At 49.3% G+C, this 21,455-nt stretch overlaps 1 protein-coding gene across 2 annotated transcripts in view; it reads left to right on the forward strand.

The window, feature by feature from the left end:
- UXS1 (UDP-glucuronate decarboxylase 1) overlaps nucleotides 1-21,455 on the forward strand; it is a 95,973-nt gene that overhangs the window by 69,832 nt on the left and 4,686 nt on the right. For both annotated transcript variants that reach the window (XM_030310296.1, XM_030310297.1), the window contains exons 10-12: nucleotides 8,665-8,784; nucleotides 16,122-16,165; nucleotides 19,725-19,785. In XM_030310296.1, the coding sequence (XP_030166156.1) occupies nucleotides 8,665-8,784; nucleotides 16,122-16,165; nucleotides 19,725-19,785 (225 nt within the window). The remainder of the gene's footprint in view (nucleotides 1-8,664; nucleotides 8,785-16,121; nucleotides 16,166-19,724; nucleotides 19,786-21,455) is intronic.

Raw genomic sequence — 21,455 nt, forward strand, 5'->3', positions numbered from 1 at the left:
GATAGGTTAAAGCTGGTGGGCAAATAGGTCATTTTAATTGAACTTTTATTCAGTGAGTCTAAGGAGTGTCTATAGGGAATAGCTATCTCCTCAAGGTATGAGCTCATGGTAATTGTAGTAGTAATAATATAGCCAGCATTTATTGAGCACCGACTGTATGCCAGGAACTGTGATACACATCCACACACTAGCTAGGGTACTCATTTCAAACACAAACTACCATTGCATCCAATTCATCTGGCTCATGATATCGGGAATGTAGCATCTAGATAAATCTGGATCTGTCAGCATTTATGTTTCTGCTCACGGAGGTCTTGGGAGGTTAATGGCACAAGTAGCATTACTCTGAAAACTGTAAACTCATGTTCCCATTAGAAGCCCCTTGTGTGTACAGTTGGTCTGTGCCTAAGTGTCCCTGATAAGAGCCCTGTCAAGAGGGTGTCCCTGCATTGCAGGGGCTGTCCTGGTGAAGGACGGTCCCTCACTTGAATGATGCCTTTACCGTGGAATGTCTGGGATGTGCTTCACACACCAAAGGCCCCAGCAGACGAGTGTTGTGTGGATGGAAGAGTCACATCCATGGTCAAGTTAATCGTGTGCTTCTCACTGGAACACCAGGGGCTCTACCTGTGGGAACTGTGTCCTGGTACTAGGTCTGAGAATGCCTTGTGGAAGAAAGGCTCTATGCTTTTGAGAAGCTTGGGGTCTCGGCTGACAGCACCTAGTGGCCTGTAGACTTGTCCAGACTCATCACATTGTTTGGCACACCTGTCCAAGGACTCGTGTTGGGGTGAGTGTTACAGTCACTGTCATCTGGAAATAGCACATGCCCTTTGTGGTGAGTTGGGACTTGTAAGCAGATGTGATGCCACTGCCTTCCGCCGTAGCACTGCTCCTGCTCCTGTAGGGTAGCCACTAGGTCAGGGAGTGGCTGTGCCTCTGGGTGGCAGGGTCATGTCTGAATCTGGTGGCCGCACAGCAGACAAGTAGAGGTCACGCCTCTTGATGTGTGGACAGCACAGCCAAGGGCCGTGCACTGGGGCGGAGGTCACTGGCCTTGCCCGAGTTCTGAGAGGCCTGTGAAGAAGGCACAGCATGGGCTTCCCACCTTCACCCCACTACTATTTGCCTTACAAATAACTCTGCTTCCTTGCAGGGAGAGCCATGGGTCCACAACTGGGCCCCCTGCGGCTTCTGTCTCCCTCCTTAGTCTGAATCCATGCTGAGGAGGAGGAGAGAAACATTGGTGCATTTCCTGCAGTCGAAAAGTGTGCTGTGTTCCTGCTCTGGCAGGATGCAGGGCCAGGAATAGAAAATAAGAAAACACAGATGAGCAGGAAGGAAGAAAAATTGTTACCCGTAGTCCCATCCAGAGATAAAAATAAGGACAAAACAAATAAAATAAACGCCGCCATGAGAAGACTGTGAAGGATGTAAACATGTAGGACCCAAGTAAAATCTTTTACTCGGGATTATTACATTAGCTCCCAGAAAGAGTAGGTCGGACACTTCCTGTCCATATGGGGTTGGCTCCTCTGGGTGTGGCCTGGTCTGAGGGAGTCAATGTTGGCCCCTCGGGGTGTGGCCTGGTCTGGGGCAAATCAGACCATCTTTGGGGTTCTCACTCCCAAGTGACTGATTTTCAGAACTCTGACTTTGCTGCTGCTTGTGCTTCCTTAGTGGATGTAGCCCTGTGGACCCTAAGTGCTCAGTTCAGTGCCCCGCAGTTCTGGAGGTGCTGCCCTGCAGGCCTGTTCTGGGTGGCGCAGAGCAGCCGGACCCTGTGGGCTGTGAGGGCCTGCGGTGTGCTGGCCTCTGTTAGGGCTCAGCCTGTAGGGCGTAGTCTGTTTAATATCCCCTCATTCTCATGACACCTTGGAGGTAGGGGTGGGTGGCCCATTTTCCAGATGGGAAGGTGGGCTACAAAACTTGTTCTTAGCTCCCCCGCCTGTAAGTGGAGTCAGGACCCACACTGGCAGCAGCGCATGCTCCTTGGCCCTTTCCTGGTGGTCCCGGTGGGGCACTGCGGGTGAGGAAGCTTGGCTGGGCGAGAGAAGGTGCAGCTCTGAGTCCACGGGCGTCGGCGCTGCCCTGAAGCACACGCGCTCAGTGAGGACACCCAGGCCGGCAGTCCACACGGCATTGCTCTGGAATGACCAGCCGCTGATAGAGCGGTGAGGTTAACCACCAAGGAACTGTGCCAGTTTGTAGTTATAAATTCAGCCTTTCAAGATAGCAAGATACATTCAAAGCTTCAGGTGTACAATTTACGCTGTCTGGAAACAGATGAAAAAAGAATGACCAGAGAGAAGGATAAACCATCATCCTTTGGCATATCTTTACTTAGTTATTTCAATAACTTAAACTCTTTTTTTTTTTTACATGACACATCTCTGAAGTGTCAGTTGTCACTTCATTGGGAAGACCCCATATGGTATGTGGTTGTATCTTACTCTGAATAAATCCAATGGATAAGGATGGAGAATATAATCAAGATGAAAAGAGGCATGAATAATCTTGGTCTAAAGATTTTAGAGATCTTTTTCTAAAGATCTAAAGGACGATTTTCCCTTTTCCAAAAGATTCTCAGAATCCTGAGTTTGTTTTCATGTATGGAAATATACTAACATATTCTAAATAGAACCTGACTTCTCAGAAAAATCTATCGCACGTACACGTTTCAGAACACATCCTTTACAGAAGGAGAAGCTCCCGTGAGTCTTCTTCCAGGGGGTGGAATGAGATGGAACCCAAACAGGATCGTCACCTTTACAAAAACACGTGAAAGGCAAAAGTAGCATTCAGGGTTGGTTTTTCAGCGAGCCGTTACAGAGGCTGTGAGCCATCCCCCCCCACCCCCCCACCCTCCCCGAGCGCCTTACCCAGAAGCCACACACAGCATCTCAGCATCGCGCCAGGTGCCAGAGCCTTGACCTGTGTCCGGGACCATCTGGGCTTTGTCTCGGTTTATTCTGTTCATGTTAGCAAGGTGTGTCCTTGGGTATCAGAAAAGGCGAAGAGAGGTTACTTTTGGAGTCCGGGAATGCTCAAAAATTTTCGCATATAAATTCATGGTAATTGCTTCTTTGTTTTATGTCATCCCAGCTTATGAAGGGTTTCATAGAAACACTGTACTTCTGGATCCCAGGGGAAACCTGTCCTTTGAACTTGTCAGGGAGGAATTAAGGTCTGCGTTCTTTGTGCACTTGGATGAATCTGGGGACTTCAAATGTGGGGACTTGTCCACTCGCTGTGGTCAGTGGTTGGTGTGCATTTGAGCTCACGGCCCCACGTGAGTCTGACTCTCTGGGGTCTGTGGCCCACCTACAGGACTGGGTCTGCAAAACAAGCCACCATTCATAAAACCGTAGATTGGCCAAGCAGAAAGACTGAAAACTCAGAAATCATCTAGTCCAGTGGCCTTTTGGGTTTTGTTTTATTTTCTGACATCAGGGTACTTTTTTGTTTTAATTTTTTTTAATATTTATTCTTGAGAGAGAGACACACACAGAATGTGAGCGGGGGAGGGGCAGAAAGAGAGGGAGACACAGAATCTGAAGCAGGCTCCAGGCTCTGAGCTGTCAGCACAGAGTCTGACGTGGGGCTTGAACTCGTGAACTGTGAGATCATGACCTGAGCTGAAACCGGACACTTAACCGACTGAGCCACTGAGGCACCCCAGGGTACTTTTAAAAAATTACATAGTTGGTATATATGTTTTAGTTTGAAAAATATATATTCAGCAAGCAGCTTATAAGTCAAATATTTGAAGGTAGTATTCATCCGTAGGGGTTAAGACTCGTGGCCTGGAGTTGCCTAGTGCCAGCCTTGTCCTGTCTCCTGGCTCCACGGCTTACTCGCTGAGCACCTGGCCCTCCACACCCCACAAGTCCCAGCCGGAAACTGGCAGAGTAGTACTTACCCCTCCTGGCTTCACCATGCGCTGCACAGCGAACACTCTGGGCTGATTGTTAAGACCAAAGCAGGGCTGTTGAGGGTGATTGCCAGGCAGACACGTAGCTAGTGGCCCCTGACCTTGTGTGTCCTCCTCCCTCCGCCACCACTGAGAGCGAATTGGAACTTTTTAGCACTTTGGAGAACCCTGCACGGCAAGACTGCTCTGTGTTCTGTAATGGCCTGCAGACCTCATCAGGATGCATTTAGGAGAGGTCATAGGGGAATTACCCAGGTCACTGTTCAGGGCCTCATGATCCTATTGCTTTGGGGACGTGAGTGCACTTCTCCCAGCGGTGTCAGGAGGATTATGGAAGCATCACAGAGTCAGGCCCGTCGTACCCAGGAGCACTTCTTGTTTCTTCTGTCCCCATCCCTGCCTTCCGAACAGGCTGCCCACAACCACGGAGTGGGTGGCAGATGGTCAGCTCTTGGTCGGCACCTGCTCTCCCGAAGCAGGGCTTCTGTGTTCTGTCCTCCGGCACCTGCCATCGGCGAAGACAGTGACTGTGATCATGCTGTGTTGTTCAGTAGCTGGCGACAGTAGTTGCCAAGCAATGATTGCATTTTAAAAGAGAGCTTCTGAGGGAGAGCTCATTTAATCTCTGCTGGCAGCATTTCTGTCCTCTGGAGATATCTGGGGAGGAAGGAGTCTTTGTTCCCTCACTGTATCTCTTGAGTTACCACTGGTTGATCAGTCAGTCCTGCCTACCAAACCCTTCACCCCTCTTGGGCCCTAGAAATAGGGGAAGAGACTTCTGATGCCAGCTTACCATCTGGGGTTGTGTATTACTGCAGCCTGGCCACGGTTTCCAAAGCCCAGTTATCGAAGCAAGCCACGTGTTCTTTACCTGCGTGTGCTTACATATGCTCACTCGGGTGGCACCCCGAGCATTGTCTTCTCTTAGGTTTCCACTGGTTTTGTGTTGCTGTGTCTCAAACTTGGAGGAGTCACCCTAATGCTTGATAAAAACTTCCTGATGCTCAGAGTCCTAAGTGAATGACTCCTGATCCCCACCCAGGACAAAACCACGGACACAGTGAAACCCAGCCATTCTGAAAGACTCAGCAGTTCCTTTTCCGGGTCGCTGGTGTGTGTGTGCATGCACACGTGTGCGTGTGCAGAGATCCTGCAACATGCCATGGTGGAAAGTCATGCACCAGCACGGTAGTCACCACGACTCTGTCCCTGGCAGACGGAAGGTTGAATATGAGTTAGGAGTTTGTGCATGCGTTTGCTCATTGGTCCTTCAGAGGAGGGTCTCCCTGAAGAGGCATTGCAGCCTGTAGGCACCTTCTGGGGTTTCATCCAGGGAAGTAGGCTTTGTGTCAGACACTGGCCCTTTCCTCAGGTGTGAGATGGGGAGTAATTATACCTTCCTCCAAGGTACGTATGTGTCCACCCACCAAGCTGCCACCATAAGCAGCCGTGTCAGTATCTGTTGACTATCCACCCTGTCATGCAAGGGCCCTGCAGGATCGCAGGGGATGAGGGCTGTTAGACTGTGCATGCAGAGTGGGGGTGGCCTTTGTGTCCTGAGGAGGCAGTACGCAAACTTCAGAGCCACTGCATGAGAGGAGAGTGGGTCTTATGTTGCATGAGCCTTGGGTTTATGTTGATTTCATTTGAGAGCTATTGATTTCATGTTTGAGAGCTGGAATTCTCAGAAAGGTGAGGTGGCTATCCTGGTAACCACACCTATCCAGAGGCATTGTCCTGTAGCACCTAAGTTTATAACCCAAATGGGAAGACCATAAAAACAGGCTCCTTTACATCCTGGTCAGTTCATGTCTTCAGAACGCGGCTTTTATAAGGCCTTGTTCTGGAAGGTTGTTCCAGAGGATAAAGTCCAGAGGATGAAAGCATCTGATTTGTTGCAAACCTTACATAGCCCACGAGCTTCCCCTTGCTGGGCACGTGGGTTTGGCTCTTGTAAATTTGCTGAGGCTTTTCCAGTCTTTTTCTAGAATAATGTCATATTCATCCACTTCTGATCTTTCCTCATCTTAACATTTAAATGCAAGTGGCTACTTTTTGAGTTCTTTTCTACTGAGGTCAACATCTCTGCTTCTTTCTCCCCCTCATCCCATTTTGGAAATATTCTCTGGTTAGTTCAATACAGAAAAGAATGATTTATTCATGGACCTAGAATTAGAGCTCATACCTTAATCCTAAAACTCTGAATAGCTCATGTGAGCATTATAATGTATTGCTGGGAGGCCCTAGCAAAAATGTAGCCTTCTGGTTTCTAGAAGTGAGCTGTTTGCTGGATCCATGCTTCCCAACAGTTTCACATCTTGGTGCCCATAAAATTGCTAATGTTTGTCTAGCAACTGGGACAGAGATAAGGCTGCCGTGAGCAGAGGTGGCCAGCCAGGTGGTTCCAGCCACAGGGAGACCTCATGGGCCCTTGGGACCCTGTAGCTCATCACCTCTCAGTCATTCCAGTGGTGGTGAAGTCTGTGCATAATCAGCCCGGTTAGCTGAGGGTCCATTGGCTCCTAGCCTGTGCCAGATCTGAGGCAGTAGAATTAGAAAAGATAAGAACTTTCTGGTCAAGTAAACACAATAGCAACTACTGCTTTTGGCTGCCAGGCCCGTGCCAAGGGTTATGCAGGACCGGCTTCCTTTTTATGATCCCCCTGTGAGGTACGTACTGTTCTCTCCAAAGTATATAATGCAGCTCAGTGAGAACAAGTGGAGTTGGAGGGCACATGAGCCCCTGGGCCTCACGCTGCCATCCTGCCTGTCCTCAGACGCCTGGAAAATACGTGTCTGTAGTCTAATGGGTGAAACAAATTAGAGACACAGATGCTGTGGAAGTCCACTAATTCAGGGTGTAATGCAAACATTTAACTTTTTTTTGAGAGAGAGCGAGAGCACACATGAGCACATGCACAGGGGAGGGCCAGAGGGAAAATCTCAAGCAGGCTGCACATCCAGCGCAGAGCCTGATATGGGGCTCAATCTACTGACCGTGAGAGCATGACCTGAGCAGAAATCGAGTCGGACACTTAAACAACTGAGCCCCTCAGGCGCCCCAAAACATTTAACTTTTTGATTCATGAAAAAGTAGCCTGTGAAATTAAGAATTGTGTGAGATAGTTTAGAGAAGCCTTTTGGGGTTTAAAAATGTACTTTCCTGGGGGCACCCGGCTGGCTCAGTTGGTTAAGCATCCGACTTCGGCTCAGGTAATGATCTCACCGCTTGTGAGTTCGAGCCCTGCATCAGACTCTGTGCTGACAGCTCAGAGCCTGGAGCCTGCTTCAGATTCTGTGTCTCCCTCTCTCTGTGTCCCTCCCCCATTCATGCGTTCTCTCTCCCTCTCTCCCTCTCTCCCTCTCTCCCTCTCTCCCTCTCCCCCTCTCCCCCTCTCCCTCTCCCTCTCCCTATCTCTTTCTCTCTCTCTCTCTCAAAAGTCAATAAAAACATTTAAAAAAAAAAACTTTCCTGATTATAGATTTGAAAATATACTTTTCTTGATTACAAAAGTACTACATATTTCCCATGATTATAGCAGCACTATCAACAATAGCCAAAGTATGGAAAGAGCCCAAGTGTCCGTCGATGGATGAATGGTTTAAAAATGTGGTATATTATAGACAATGGAGTATTACTCGGCAATCAAAAAGAATGAAATCTTGCCATTTGTAACTACGTGGATGGAACTGGAAGGCATTATGCTAAGTGAAATTAATCAGAGAAAGACAAAAATCATATGACTTCGCTCATACGAGGACTTTAAGAGACAGAACAGTTGAACGTAAGGGAAGAGAAACAAAAATATAAAAACAGGGAGGGGAACAAAACAGAAGAGACTCATAAATATGGAGAACAAACTGAGGGTTATGAGAAGGGTTGTGGGAGGGGGATGGGCTAAATGGGTAAGGGGCACTAAGGAATCTACTCATGAAATCTTTGTTTCACTATATGGTAACTAATTTGGATGTACGTTTTAAAAAATAAAAAATTAAAAAAATTTCTCTTACTATAAAAAAGAAGTAATACATATTTATTGGAACAAAAATAGAAAGATTTAAAAAACACGTAGAAGAAAGTGAGCACCTGTAATCCGACCATGTAGAAACAGCCGTTCTAAATAATGTTGGCATGTATCTTTCCAGGTCTTTTAGATACCAACCTACGGGGGGTGCCAGATTGTCTTTAGGTTTTCACTAAAACAAGTTTTCCAGTGGACCAGATTGAGAGTGTAAGACAACGTGGCTCTTCAAAAGAATACCCGTATGTCCCTTCTTTTCCAGGATAAAGTATTTGCTTGTTTTTCTTCAAATCAGCTATTAAACATTCATTGACATTTAAATCACTATTGACTAGTAAACCTTCTGGAAATACTGTGTGAAGATTATAAAGGACTATGCATGGCATGGTCCTATTTGGGAAATAGATATTTATTTGCTGGGAAAAATTTTTTCTCCAAACATGTTTTCCCCATGTACTGTTTAGCTACCTCGCAGGTTTTCTGGCAGAGGGTTGATGCCAGTGGCCTGATAGTGGGATCGGGGACACATTTGAGTTTGGTATAACTGTGTGCAGTCTTCATATTTGTTAACGAATGCATCATGTAGACCGAACCAGAAAACCACTCTCATCTGGGAGCAAAAAGCCAGACATTTTCAGACTTCCTTTATGGGCCGGGCACCAGAAACACGAAGTGAACTGCATCTCATGTCCTCTTCTGCTGTTCCAGGAAGGCGTGGAAGTGCGGGTGGCCAGGATCTTCAACACCTTTGGGCCACGCATGCACATGAACGACGGCCGGGTCGTCAGCAACTTCATCCTGCAGGCGCTACAGGGCGAGCCGCTCACGGTTTGTGCGGGCCTCGGGTGGGGGCAGAAAAAATTGGCAGTCTGCCAGCAAGTGACAAAGGAGCAGTGCCTCTTGGTTCAGGGAATAACTTTCCCGCAGTTGTCCCTTTGCGCGGGGCACATCCTGCTGCCCTTAGTGAAGAGGAGGGAAGGCGCGGAGCTAGAACCCAGAAGAGGAGCAGCAGAACCTGGTGGACTTGTTCTCCAGGCGCACAGATAGTCTAGTGTGCGGGCTACAGCCTGGTCCATGCTGCTCGGGCCCTGAGGTATGTCTGGCCGCACCAGCCTGCCAGCAACCACCTTTCTGGACATTGTTCTGGCCCTCCGGCTGTAGCCAGGGCTGTGTATGTCCTCAGTGACCCTCAGGTTGCTAAGTGAGGTGTCTGGGGCAAGTCTTGGCAGTTGTCATGGTGACGCCCATACTCCCTCTGCTGGTTGCACTCAACCTGGGAGGCTTCAGGATCCTGGTGGTTTGGGGTCAATGGTTCAAGCGCAGAGTACAGGTGAGCACCAGCGGCCCCATGCCCTCAGACACCCCTGTGGCATCAGGATGGGTAGCTCATCTCCACCACCCCCTGTTGCCACCTCGGGGAGGAGTGGCTCTCGCCTGCTCTATGTGGGGTTTGCTGATTCAGTTCAGATGGTTTTCTTTGGTTTTGCTCAATCCTCGGTTCTCTCTCCCTCTCCTCTTCCTGCTCCTCTGCCCTCCTGCCTCCTTTATCCCTCCTCCTCCTCCTCCTCCTCCTCCTGTCTGCCTCACATCTTCCAGCCCTGTAGCCTCTGCATCCTTTCAGGCTCAGTTTGGTGGACATCCAGGGTAGATAAGGGTCTGGTTACTCTGAAAACTGCAGGATGGTTTGCTTATCAGCTGAGTGGATTCCAGGGGAACGTTACAGCTCTGTGTACATACGTATCCATCCATCTGTCTCTCAACAGAGTAAATTTACCGTCTCCTATTCAGTGACGTTTGCATCCATTAAGTCACTCAGTGCTCACGACAGATGTGGGGGACGCAGATTCTATTAGCCTGTTGTCCAGATGGGGAGACTGAAGCTCCATTAAGTCACTCAGTGCTCACGACAGTTGTATGGGGCGCAGGTTCTATTAGCCCACTGTCCAGCTGGGAAGACTGAAGCATGGAGGTTAGAGGAACTGCCCAAGCTTATGTGGCCGGACAGCGGCTGCCAGTCTGAGCCGGAGCCTCTGCTCTCGATCGCTGTTCCCTGTGGTGCTCCTATTTCTTCTTGGCTAGGTTGGCTACACCACTGCCTATTCAGAACAAAACGCTGAGCCTGTTACAAGATGATGTGCCCCCTGATCCAGGGCAAGACACATGTTGTGGGTGACTTTTGCTGCACACATGCGGGAGAGAGGTGAATCCAAACCCTTTCTCAGGGTGCCACACACCTGCTCCCCCCTCCCACTTACCAGCTGCTGGCTCCAAGCCTCGGGGCCTGCAGATGGCCACGCCGCGGACACCCTGGCTCCTCTCCTTCTTACTCCATTGGCACAGCCTGGTGGTGTTGCCCTAGAGAGATCCAGAATCCGGCCCCGTCTACCTCTTCTGTCACTGCCCCTGGCCCTCATGCCACACACTCCCAGTTTATTGCCCTGGCCTTCCAGCCACTCATTCTCCCTGTCGGGGGCTCTCTGCCCAGCAGCCAGGGGAGCCTTTAAAGATAAGTAGAAGCTCGAGAGCTTTCACCTGCTGAGAGCGTGATTCACGGGCCTCCCTGCATACCCCAGCTTTTTGCCCCGCTGCTCTGCAACCCCAGCTTTTTGCTTCTACCTTTCCAGGGAGCACGTTCCTTCCAGGCATCTCCCTGTTCAATCATCCTCTCATCTGGACCATTCTATATGTAATGACACCCACCTGCCACTCTCCCCTCCTAACCATGCTTTCTGTTGTTTTCCTTGCACTGATCACTGACCGAAGTATTATTTTTCCAGCCACCAATCCCCTCTCGAGTGTCAGCTCTGGAATCAGGAACTAGTTTCATTCATGGCCGAGTCCCCAGCTGCCAGAAGAGTGCCTGGTGCCCAGGAGGCGTGTGATGAGTGCTGGTCAAGCTAACGATTGGGTTTATAGTGGCTGCTTGCCTTTGTGATGAGCACAAGGGCTCTGGGGCTTGTTCTGGAAGTAGTGGTCTCAGTGTTACTGAAAGCTAAGCTGCCTCTTCTCCGTGTTCCCCTTCTGCCTGCTGTTTGGGCCCCCCGGGTTCCTGCACGGGGACCCCTCAAGTCCAGCTGCTTGGTTGAGAATTCCTCACCCTCAGGGACACTCCCGGAGCTTTTTTACCCACTGCCCTCGCTGACTATCTTCACACCCGAGATCAGAGCTGCCTTTGTTTGCAGAGCAAACTGTTAAAAGCTTTCTGAGAAACAGCTTCTTGACTGATTGCCTTCTGGGCTGCAGCCAGTGCTCCAAGTGTCAGGTGGGAAGCTAGTCCTCACCCGCCCAAGAAAGCACCTATTGTGGGCAGATGGTGGTAACTCATGTGTTGTCTCCTCGCCACCAGAGCTTCTGTGCCAGGGACCCGGCAGCAGGACGACTGGTGCCGAGCAGGACTGCGACGAGTCCAAAACACGCCGCGTTCCATCTTTTCTAGGCGCCTCTGGTGGCAGGAGTCCTCAGGGAGGCTTTTCAGAAGTGTCTGGTCCCTCCTGTCACACAGCATTCTATTTCCCTTTAGTGATTTAATGGAGTCGCTAAACTTTTCGTCCTTTGCTACCCCGTTGAGATAGCCTCTCTTCTTTCGTCAGATGTCTCTGTGGAGAAGTCTTGGAGGAGGAGGTCATGTGTCATGACTCTCTGTCCAGCCCATCTTGGGGAACACTTTGCTTAACGAGGAGGTGCAACCATCCTTTCCCTTCCTGTTCATTGCCAGCAAGTTCTTTCTAAGACTAAAGATCTCATTTGTAGCAGCTTAGTATCTTGCCTTCCCTTTTCCAAGCTGGGTTACTGTGGTCACCCGCCTTCCAGCTGCTATTTCCCTGAAGTCTTTTGTTATCTTATCTCTGGGCAAATACCATTCTTTGGACCTGTCCCCGCCTTGAGTCATAGACCTCTGTTAGGGTGACTCGGAATATTTTGCTGAGTTCTGTGAGTCATGCACAGAAGCTCTGTTCTGTCTAGCTTGAGCACACAGAAGCTCAGAAAATCCTGCAATCCAGTTCAGAAAGTTTAGAAAATAGTTGAGTATGGTTTGAGGAGGGCTAGCTTATTAAGTTTATTTTGAAGAGACTTGAGTTCATTCAGTTTAAGCACTTGCTCGCTCACATGTGACCTATACACACGTTCACAGTGGGGTTTAATTCTGTCTTGCCACCTTCCTGTGATTTATTCCAACTTGCAGATGACATTGATTTTTTCTGGATGTGTAAGAATTGGGGTTTGAGTCACAGTCTGTATCTAAAAGTCTTGCTGTTTTTCTAAAGGGAAATTTTGGAGAAACCCTACTTCTGAGACCAAAGTCTGCATTTTATTTATGCACTGTTTGTATCCACAGTGTAGTATCAGAAGTGCTCTCTGATTTGGGGCCTTCGTTGACAGAGGCACGAGGCACAGCAGTGGGGTTTGGGCTGATGCATGCACCCCATGATGCCCCGCAGGGCTCCTCATACCTCGCCCACCACCCGCCGTGTTCCTTATCCTCTCTGACAAGTTCCTTGTGGTGCTCTTCTTGCTCCCCCTAGTGCTCCCCTACAGAGCTCGCTATACTCCTGCGTGTTCCTCATGACCCCCATGCTCTCTGTGCTCCCCTGCAGTGCTTCCTGTGCTACTCTCTATGCTCGCTACATAGTGCTCCCCATGCTCCCTGGCTGTCCTCCCCATGACTCCCATCGCCCCACAGTGCTCCTCATGCCCCCCACATTTGCTGCGTTCCCCCAAAGTGCTCCCCTGTGGTGCTCCCCTGCAGTGTTCAGTATGCTCCTCCCCCTCCCCTGTGATACTCCCTGGTAGTGCTCCTTGTGCTCTTGGCTGCCTCCCCGCCCACTGGCTTACCTCTCCCTTTTGGGAATTCCTGAATCTCCATTCTGCTTTGACCTGCACACAGCCCTCGTTACCAGACTGAGCAGGACCCTGAATCTCCTTGCTCTTCTCATGTTCCATGAAGCGAAGCCAGAGCTGCTCAAAGCCCTGCTGTCTTCTCTTAGAGGAAAACTAGGCAGCCGTGGGAGCTGTGCCGTCTCACCGGCAGCACCAGGCCCTGGGTTGTTCATGTTGTAGCATTTGTTGCTTATCTGCTTGTTGTCAGGACTGCGGGTGAGATTCGGTGCCTGCCCTGGTGTGCCTTATGGTTGGGCCGGGGGGTGTGCAGGGCTCCGGGTGCTCTGAGGTCAGGGTGGGTGTATTTGCTGGGGAGAGGGGCACATAGCATCTTCTCTCTCACACGTGCATCCTTTATTTCTTCACATTGCACACAGTGAATTGTACACACAGGAATTCAAGGTCATCGTATTAATAAATACTGGGGATGTATATAGGGAGACGGATTTAAACCAAAGCAGAGATGAAGGATACGATACTCTACAGAAACTTAAATCCAATAGGACTTTATAAGGATGCAAGGGAAGAAGGTTCCGGGGGCACCACTCACAGTGCATTTGAACTAAGTGCACACACTGGAGCACATCTTCAAAGTCGATCATCGACAGGATCCAGGAGAGTTGTGCGTGGGGGTCCCCGGGATCCTTGCATTCCTGCCACAGTCTGGGCATAGGGGTCCTCCCATTGCCTCCTTCTGTAACAGGGACTTTTCCGAGGGCCAGTTGCTACCCCACTTGGACATCAAGTGGGACCTCAGTGGAAGGTGTCTGCAGTGGGGGTGCTGCTGAGGGGCTTTTGTCTCTGGGTCTCAAGGAGACAGACTGAGCCCCGCCTCTGCCGACTCAGGTGCCTACAGCTGGGGAGGTGTGCCTGAGGACATCCTGGCCTCTGGTCGTCCCTGCCCCGTCTGGGAGGGCCCTCTGAACAAGGCCACTGTGCGAAACACTCAACAGACGCAGCTTGCTTGAGTTTTCCCTCTGGGTTTACGACGTTGTGTGAGCGTCGCCATCACGATTCTCTTAACTCCTGTTGTTGAGAAGGCGTGTAGTGTGATTCTTCAGAGTCCTAACGCTGGCAGCCCACTTAACCTGCCCCTCGCTCTGGCTCAGCCAGCCCGCGGCACTGGGTCCCGTCAGGGGGACGGAGGGCTCGTGGGAGTAGAGACCACGCCTGCAGCCAGGCACGTTGAAGGCCGTTGCCGCTCTGCACGTGCAGTGGGCTTCTGTGCGTGTTGCCGGCACGTGGCAGCAGACCACCTGACCCGCTGTCGCAGGGACCTGACCAGGGGCGGCGGGAAGGTGCAGGCAGAGAGGAGTGTCTGCACCCTCCGTGTTGACTCCACAAGCCGGGAGCGGCAGGTACATGGCCAACAACCAACAGTACAGCTTTCACATCCGCAAACCTATGCATTGAGGATGCGGTCACTCGGGTTGAGGGGGGTCGTCTAAATCGGATCACATTATAATGAGATGGGAGAATGGCTCAGTGCCAACTGGTAGGCCATCGCTGACAGCTGAAGCTACAGGCCGTTCTGAAATTACTGATGCGGTGGGGTAGGAAAAAGATCCCCGGACTCGGAGTCAGGGTAGACTTTGCTCTCCTGGATGCCGGTCACTGCAGCGCTCTGAGCTTCCATGACCCCATCTGTAATGAGGTTGTACGAAAAATACTACGGGAGTCACACCTGCAGGACCCCTCGGATGGAGGTGGATTTCCAAGGGGGACGAGCCAGCATTGCAGTAGTGGATGGCCCTCCCCCACTCCCAATTCTACTTCCTACTTACTGGGCCCGAGGTTTCCTTTCTCACTTGCCCAAATGTAGCAGAAGGGCCAGCAAGACCAAGGCTTTGGGTTCAGGCAGAACTGCCCGGAAAGGGTGGGTCTGCTTCTGAGAGGTGCACTCCTCTTTCTTCGATGTTTTGTGTCTTGTAGACAGAAGACTCCCTAAATCAGTTCCCTGGGCTTTTCTCGCTGGGAGGGCCTTCGCCCCAGTAGGTCAATCTGATGCCCCTTTGACGTTGGTATATGCAAATGTTTATTCAGGTATAAACCTTTTAAAGAAAGAAAAAGGCAGGTGCCTGTGAGGCATGCTTTTCTCCCTTTACCTGTCCCTTCCCACTTGCTTCTCCAGTCTGGCGGCCCGAGCCCTGCATAGCCCTGTTGGGAAGCAAGGCCAGGAGGCTGGTGTGGACTGTGGGGCTCTTGGCCTCCAGCTCCTCTTTGGCATCAGGCGGCCTGTGGCAGGAGGCGCCGGTGTTGTTCTGTTCCGGCTTGGAAATCAGGCTGTCCCAGAAGGCGGTTCGTCCTCCCCGCTGCCACCGTCCCACCGCAAGCAGGCAAACAAAAGCCCTGTGGCTCCTTCCTTCTCTGTGACTGTAGGGGGTGCTTCAAAGAGCCTTCTGTGTCCATCTCTTCATTCTAAGCGGTTGTAAACTGCAGAGCTTATTACAAGGTTACTGTTCGGCACATGTTCATGGAGCACTGGTGGTGTGTGCTACAGCAGGGGACGGGTGAGTCAGACATGGCGCCTGTGCCCAGGAGCCCACAGCCTAGGAAGCTGGTGTGAGTGGCAGAGAGAGTCTAGAGGAACGGTGTGAATGGCTGAGCATCAAGGGCAGAGTCGTTCACTCTGGCCTGGAGAACGAGCCAGAGAAGTGTCACAAGGAGGGGACGTTTAGACAAGGGGGTCTGTAGCGGTGGAGGAAAGGAACCGAGTGGAGGCCCGGAGACATGACGATATGCAGGGGACACAAATGGAGCGTTGAAGCCCTCCTCTTCCTCTCTCCCGCCACCTCCGTCTCCTATCCAGAGTTTCCTGGGTGGTTCTCAAACTTGGCTGCACATTAGGATCGCCTGGGGAACTGGTTGTAAACATACCGAGGTGCCTGGCCGCCTCCCCCCCAGAGATTCTGTGACTGGTCTGACTGAGCACCAGCTGTTCTGATGGGCAGTCGGGGTGGACTGTTACATGTACTGCTCACTGCTTATGCGTGTCCGTCACCCTGCTGGACGCAGAGGCCCCAGAACCCAACGTAATCCATGACCCATCACAAGACCGCAGTAGAAGCAACTCCTTCTGCTGCCGACTCTGGAGGACAGACTTGACACGTGTGTATGTGCACATTCTCGTGTTGGGGCATTATTTTGAAGTACAGAGTGAGTTGTCGCATCACTGCCCCTCCGCTGTCAGTTCTGAGGTCAGTCTGTGCCCCTGGAGTTCTCAGGAACCCCGTTTTCCCATTGCAGTGTGGTTTTCTCGGGCAGCCTGACTGTTGCTTTCCTCCTAGGTGTACGGATCCGGGTCGCAGACGAGAGCATTCCAGTATGTCAGGTAAGGCAGCTGGGCCGCTTCCGGCAGAGGTGGTGCGGCCCAAACAGCCTGTGTCTGTTTTATACGTTAATTATTGTCACATCTCTGTCGTGGCTCGGTTAAAAGTCCGTTTTAATTTTCAGATGGAAAGCCCTTAGGGTTCTCTGTTTAAAAGCTAAAATTCTAGGGGCGCCTGCCTGGCTCTGTTGGTGGAGCATGTGACTCTTGACCTCGGCGTTGCGAGTTCAAGCCCCACGTTTAAAATCTTTAATTTTTTTTTTGCAAGTAAGTCCCAGACTTTTATGACTCATGTGCTAATCTTTTACTGCCACCTAGTGTTTCATAGGGAAACTTGCCCAGTTCTGAGGGCGACTTGATTTCCGGTTCACACCAATTGGAGAGATGGCCTTAATCATCCAGCAAACCTACAGGTGCTGAAATCAGACCCATTTGAAATGTGGCTTTCTGGGGCGGGTGAGACTGTCCTCATTAAGGGAAAGATAAGGTAGACTGTCCTCATGTCAGATTTTATGCTGGAACGGAAAAAAAACACATTTGAGAACTTTCTTGAATAGTCTCACGTGGTAATTTTTATCGTTTTCTTGTTAATCCTCATATGTCTAGTTTTCTTGTCAGTCAGTTCAGTTGGTGACATTTTAAAATGCAGCTTGGGTTCTGGGAAGAGAGTACTTTATAAACAGTTGGATATACCAAAATATTTTCCCACATGACATGGTTACTATGAGTTCTTTATTAGTTTCTGATATCCTAAATCCTCGTAAAATCCAGCTCTGCATCTGGGTACCCTGTATTTTTCACTTTTCAATGCAAATACCCTGGGATGCCTGTCATTCGGAAAATGCTATTCCTGGTGTGTCCCGAGGCCATCCCAGGGGTTCTACAGCAGTGATGGGGTGGTGGGGGGTGGGCACAGGTCTGGGCCATCTTGGCCAGAGCAACCCCATAGACTTTTGTCTGATTATGTGAGAGTCCTGGGTGGAAGTCTCTTTGAAAAATAGAACTTCTAGGAAAAAAAATAGTCTTTTAAACAAAATTAAAACAACTACCATAGATTTTTTTTTTTCCCCTGAAAGTATTTGTTAATTTTCACATTTAGTCTAAAAGAAAGCTATGAATAAATATACATCATGGTCAGTGGTTTTTTGTTGTTGTTGTTGTTTTTTGGTTTTTTTTCCTCCCTGGCCTTGAGTGTCTTGCCGAGCAGGACACAAAGCCTGGGAGTAAAATATAACTGGTACATTTTGTTGCCCAGATACTCTTAAGAAGGATTTAACCAGGAAATTTGCAGCAGCCACTCCTTCAGGGTTGTTTTCATTTCAAAGCACTTACCCCAGGAACCATGCGCTCAGAGAAAATTCATCATGCTACATTTCTGTATCCGGACCATCTTAATTGGACCTCTGGGTATCGAGCACCATCTTTCCTAATAACACACTTTCATCCCACCTGCCTTCGCCCACCCGCAGTCTGTGCACATTGTGAGGGAGTCCTGCAGTTCCTGGCATTTCCTGGAGCCACCTCACCGGTGGCCCCCAAACGTCTCCAGCGGTGACAGCTCGTGAACTGTCATTGAGACTGTGCAGTAACAGAGCAGTTAGAACTGGATCTTTTTCGCCGTGCTTATTATTTCAAAGGCAGCAGATACAAAATTCATTTAAAATAGCCTCATACCTCTTCCGCCAGTGATTAAAATATTTTAAGAATTCAATGGTGCACATACGGACACCATGCCAGCTCAGGACCAAACGTGCCCACGGTGTGTGCTCCGATGGCTGTAGCAAGCTCGGGCAAACAGCTCTCCTGACTTCCAATTTTTGTTATTCAAGACCCCGCTGAGGCAGATAACTTACAGTTTTGCTATTTTTACCAAGCTGTTTTTTAGAAACTGAGAATTTGTTTACTTTGCAGTTAAAAATGTGCAACGTCTGAGTCTGTGCTTACTGTACTAAGTTAACTTTCCAAAATCCACAGTTGCCCTGAAGCGACATTTCATGGTTTCTGAGGTCCAGGTGATCATACCATACACATTCACATCTTGGCATGACTGGGTCTGATGTTTTCACGGTCAGGTTACGGCCTCATTCACACAAGAAAGTCATGCTTTTTTTTTTTTTTTTTTTTTTTTTTTTTTAAAGTCACTTTGTCAAAATGACACTTTCAAAGAGCTTCAGGTTAAAAGTGTGATCTATGCAATTTTGACCTTAAAAGTTGCCAGCTTATTACATAAAAGATGCGTGTCCCTGCCACGAGGATGACTGCATGAGTCCGTTGCCTTCCAGTTTAATGCGGGCCCTCCCTCCCCCACCCCACTTCAGTTCAAAAAATGATTGTGGATGCTATGGAATGGCAGCTTTTAACGTCTTCTTACGAGTTATGTAGTGGCCGATGCCATGAGAGACGTGTTGTGATGTAATATAATAATTACTGCCATCGTGATGAAGTGACTTTTTGTCAGTTTCTAGAAAAGTCATCCAAAGTCAGCAGTTACTTGTATTTGTGCTTGACCTATGAGAGTGGAACGGACTTGAGGCATGTTCACATAAAATACTCAATCGTCAGAGACAAAAATTCAGAAAATAGTTTGCTAAATATCCTACCCCCCAGATTTTTTTTTTTCCCCCAATGAAAAGGAAAGCAAAAACAGGTTTTCTTTTGGAAATTGACCCTGGCAACCTGCTCCTTGCTGGTAATGACAGAGGAGGAGGGGAAGGTTTCAACATAGACTGCCTTTGGATCACCAGAGCAGAACTTTAAACATCTCCTGAGCAGCACAGCCGATGAAAGTAGACGTAGAACAAGTGCTTGTGTGCCACAGTGAGGTGTCATTTTTACGAAGTAACTTTTTTTTAACAGAGCCACACTTTAAAGCCTCTGAAAATAAGAACCAAACCTTGGTAAGCGAAAGTTTGCTTACTTCTCTTCACCTTCATGGCCCAGTCGGTCACGATCCATCTGAAACATCCAGATCCCCTGACCGTTCCATGCGAGGAGTCTGGGGGGGTGGGGCGGGGGGAGGTGGCAAAGTGAAGTTTGAGGGGCGGCAGCAGTGGTCCGGTTTATTTCAACGTGCATTGTTTGGCTTTATCTGTGATTTGCCAGTATGAGAATTACATACTGGAGTGCTCTCATTTCAGTGGGTCTTTTATTTTTTTTTTTGAATCATTGCTTTTTCACATGGGCCAGCTACATGGTTCACATTAAACATGGACTTTTCATCAGAAGCTGTAGAAACACCATCTTTTGGGGTGTACGCCTATTTTATTTTTATCGCTTAATCGTTGAAGTGTTCCAGAAATATACAGAAGTAGAGCACGTAGGCCCATCAGTCAGCTTCCATCCTGTTTGGCCGTCTGTCCCCCACACACTGACAGCGAATCCCAGACATCATGTCATCATCCATGAGTACAGCATTCTCAACGCTGCTGATTTGCAGGATTTTGCTTTTGACTGTTGGTTTTCCATTTGGGTTTTGGTTTTCTTCCGGGAGATGGGGTGGGTCTGCAGGGCACCTGGGCACTATAGCAGGCGACGCCTGACCCTGCCTTCCCGTCTTTTCCAGCGATCTGGTGAATGGTCTCGTGGCTCTCATGAACAGCAACGTCAGCAGCCCCGTCAACCTGGTGAGTACGTCCGCCCCTTCCATGCCCCCCAGGTCATGTTAGAGTTCCTTGCTTTTGTAAAACCATGCAGGGCAGCAGGCTGTGCTATATTTCCCAGCAGCACACGTAGGCCATACGTGTGTATTACCTGCTGAATAACAGAGGAAAAAATAAACACAAAACAAAGTAAGAGTTTGCAAAGGAGTAAAATATCTGCAAGGCATGGATGAATGGCATGATAAACACTCACCCACCTTCGTGGGGCGCGTGGGTGGCTCAGTCAGTTAAGCGTCTGCCTTCGGCTCGGGTCATGATCTGACAGTTTATGGGTTCGAGCCCAGAGGCGGGCTGTGTGCTGTCATGACAGCTCAGAGCCTAGAGCCTGCTTCAGATTCTGTGTCTCCCTCTCTGTCTGCTCCTCCCTCGCTCACGCTCTATTTCTCAGAAATAAATGTTAAAATTTTTTTTTTTAATAAAACAACAACAACACTCACCCACCTCTGTCATCCTGAATGGCCTGGGTTTAAAAATGTGTGACAGCCTTTGTGGCTGTAGATGGACAATTTTTTGTGTGCATTCCTTTCTTCATTGTTTGACATAATAAATCTACTCTCTGTAAGACATTTTTAAGTGAGAGATCACAGAAGTTGTTAAAGTTTCCCAGTTTCTGATCACATCTATAGTTCAACTGACTGCCCCGAGCACCTTTGTTGCTTCTTCCTTCATTGCTTCCCATGGTCCCAGAGTCTCTCTGTTGGAGGGATCAGAAGGTGGTTTTGCCCCATGGTTTTCTGCTTGGTGAACGTGCTTCCCTTCAGAGCACTTCATTGGCAGGAAGCACTTATTTGGAACTATAATCTTGGTGTCTGTGAGCTACCCACTGGCCTTACTTCCCAGCGTGGGGACCATTCACAGCTAGTCTGATGGCTGTACAGTGTGATAGCTTTCCAAGGATTTGGAGGGCAAGGTCAGACCCTCTGAGTCTCCTCCCCAGCTCTCAGCCAGAGTTCATGTTCATGTCTGGAGTCCCCCTACCCTCTTGCTTACTGTCTTCTGAATGGCTTCATTCCATCTTGTTTAATTTTTTTTCAATGTTTATTTTCGAGAGAGAGAGAGCCCGCACAGGATAGGGGCAGAGAGAGAGGGAGATACAAAATCTGAAGCAGGCTCCAGGCTCTAAGCTGTCAGCACAGAGCCCAACATGGGGCTCGAACCCATAAACCGTAAAATCATGACCTGAGCCAAAGTTGGACACTTTAACCAACTGACCACCCAGGCACCCTCATTCCATCTTGTCCAGTGTATACTGTCCATCATTCAAGATGTTCTGCCTATGGCCCCTGACAGTAGCTTCTTTGGAGCCATGGCCTCACCTTGACAAGACTTAGAGTCTGTTTCAGGTGCTTCTCCCAAACCACCTCTTCCTGCTTCCTACACAGGAGTGGTCATGCCTGCTTATTTCTTGAAACCACTTCCCTCAAAAACCTTTCCTTGTACTTTTCTTTGTAACCAGCAGTCAAGCTGTAGAGTTCCTGTCTCCCTGAGTTTGGAGGGAATTCTGACCAAATAGGAGACATGGAGACGTCACTCCCTTGTCTGGCTGTTGACCGATCATGGGGGCCAGTTGCTGCAAGGGCCTACGTAGGGCTACCTTCATGCACTTTTGAAGAAACGTGAAGTTAAAAATAGAA

This window comes from Lynx canadensis, chromosome A3, assembly GCF_007474595.2.
Source record: "Lynx canadensis isolate LIC74 chromosome A3, mLynCan4.pri.v2, whole genome shotgun sequence".
Lineage (NCBI taxonomy): Eukaryota > Metazoa > Chordata > Mammalia > Carnivora > Felidae > Lynx > Lynx canadensis.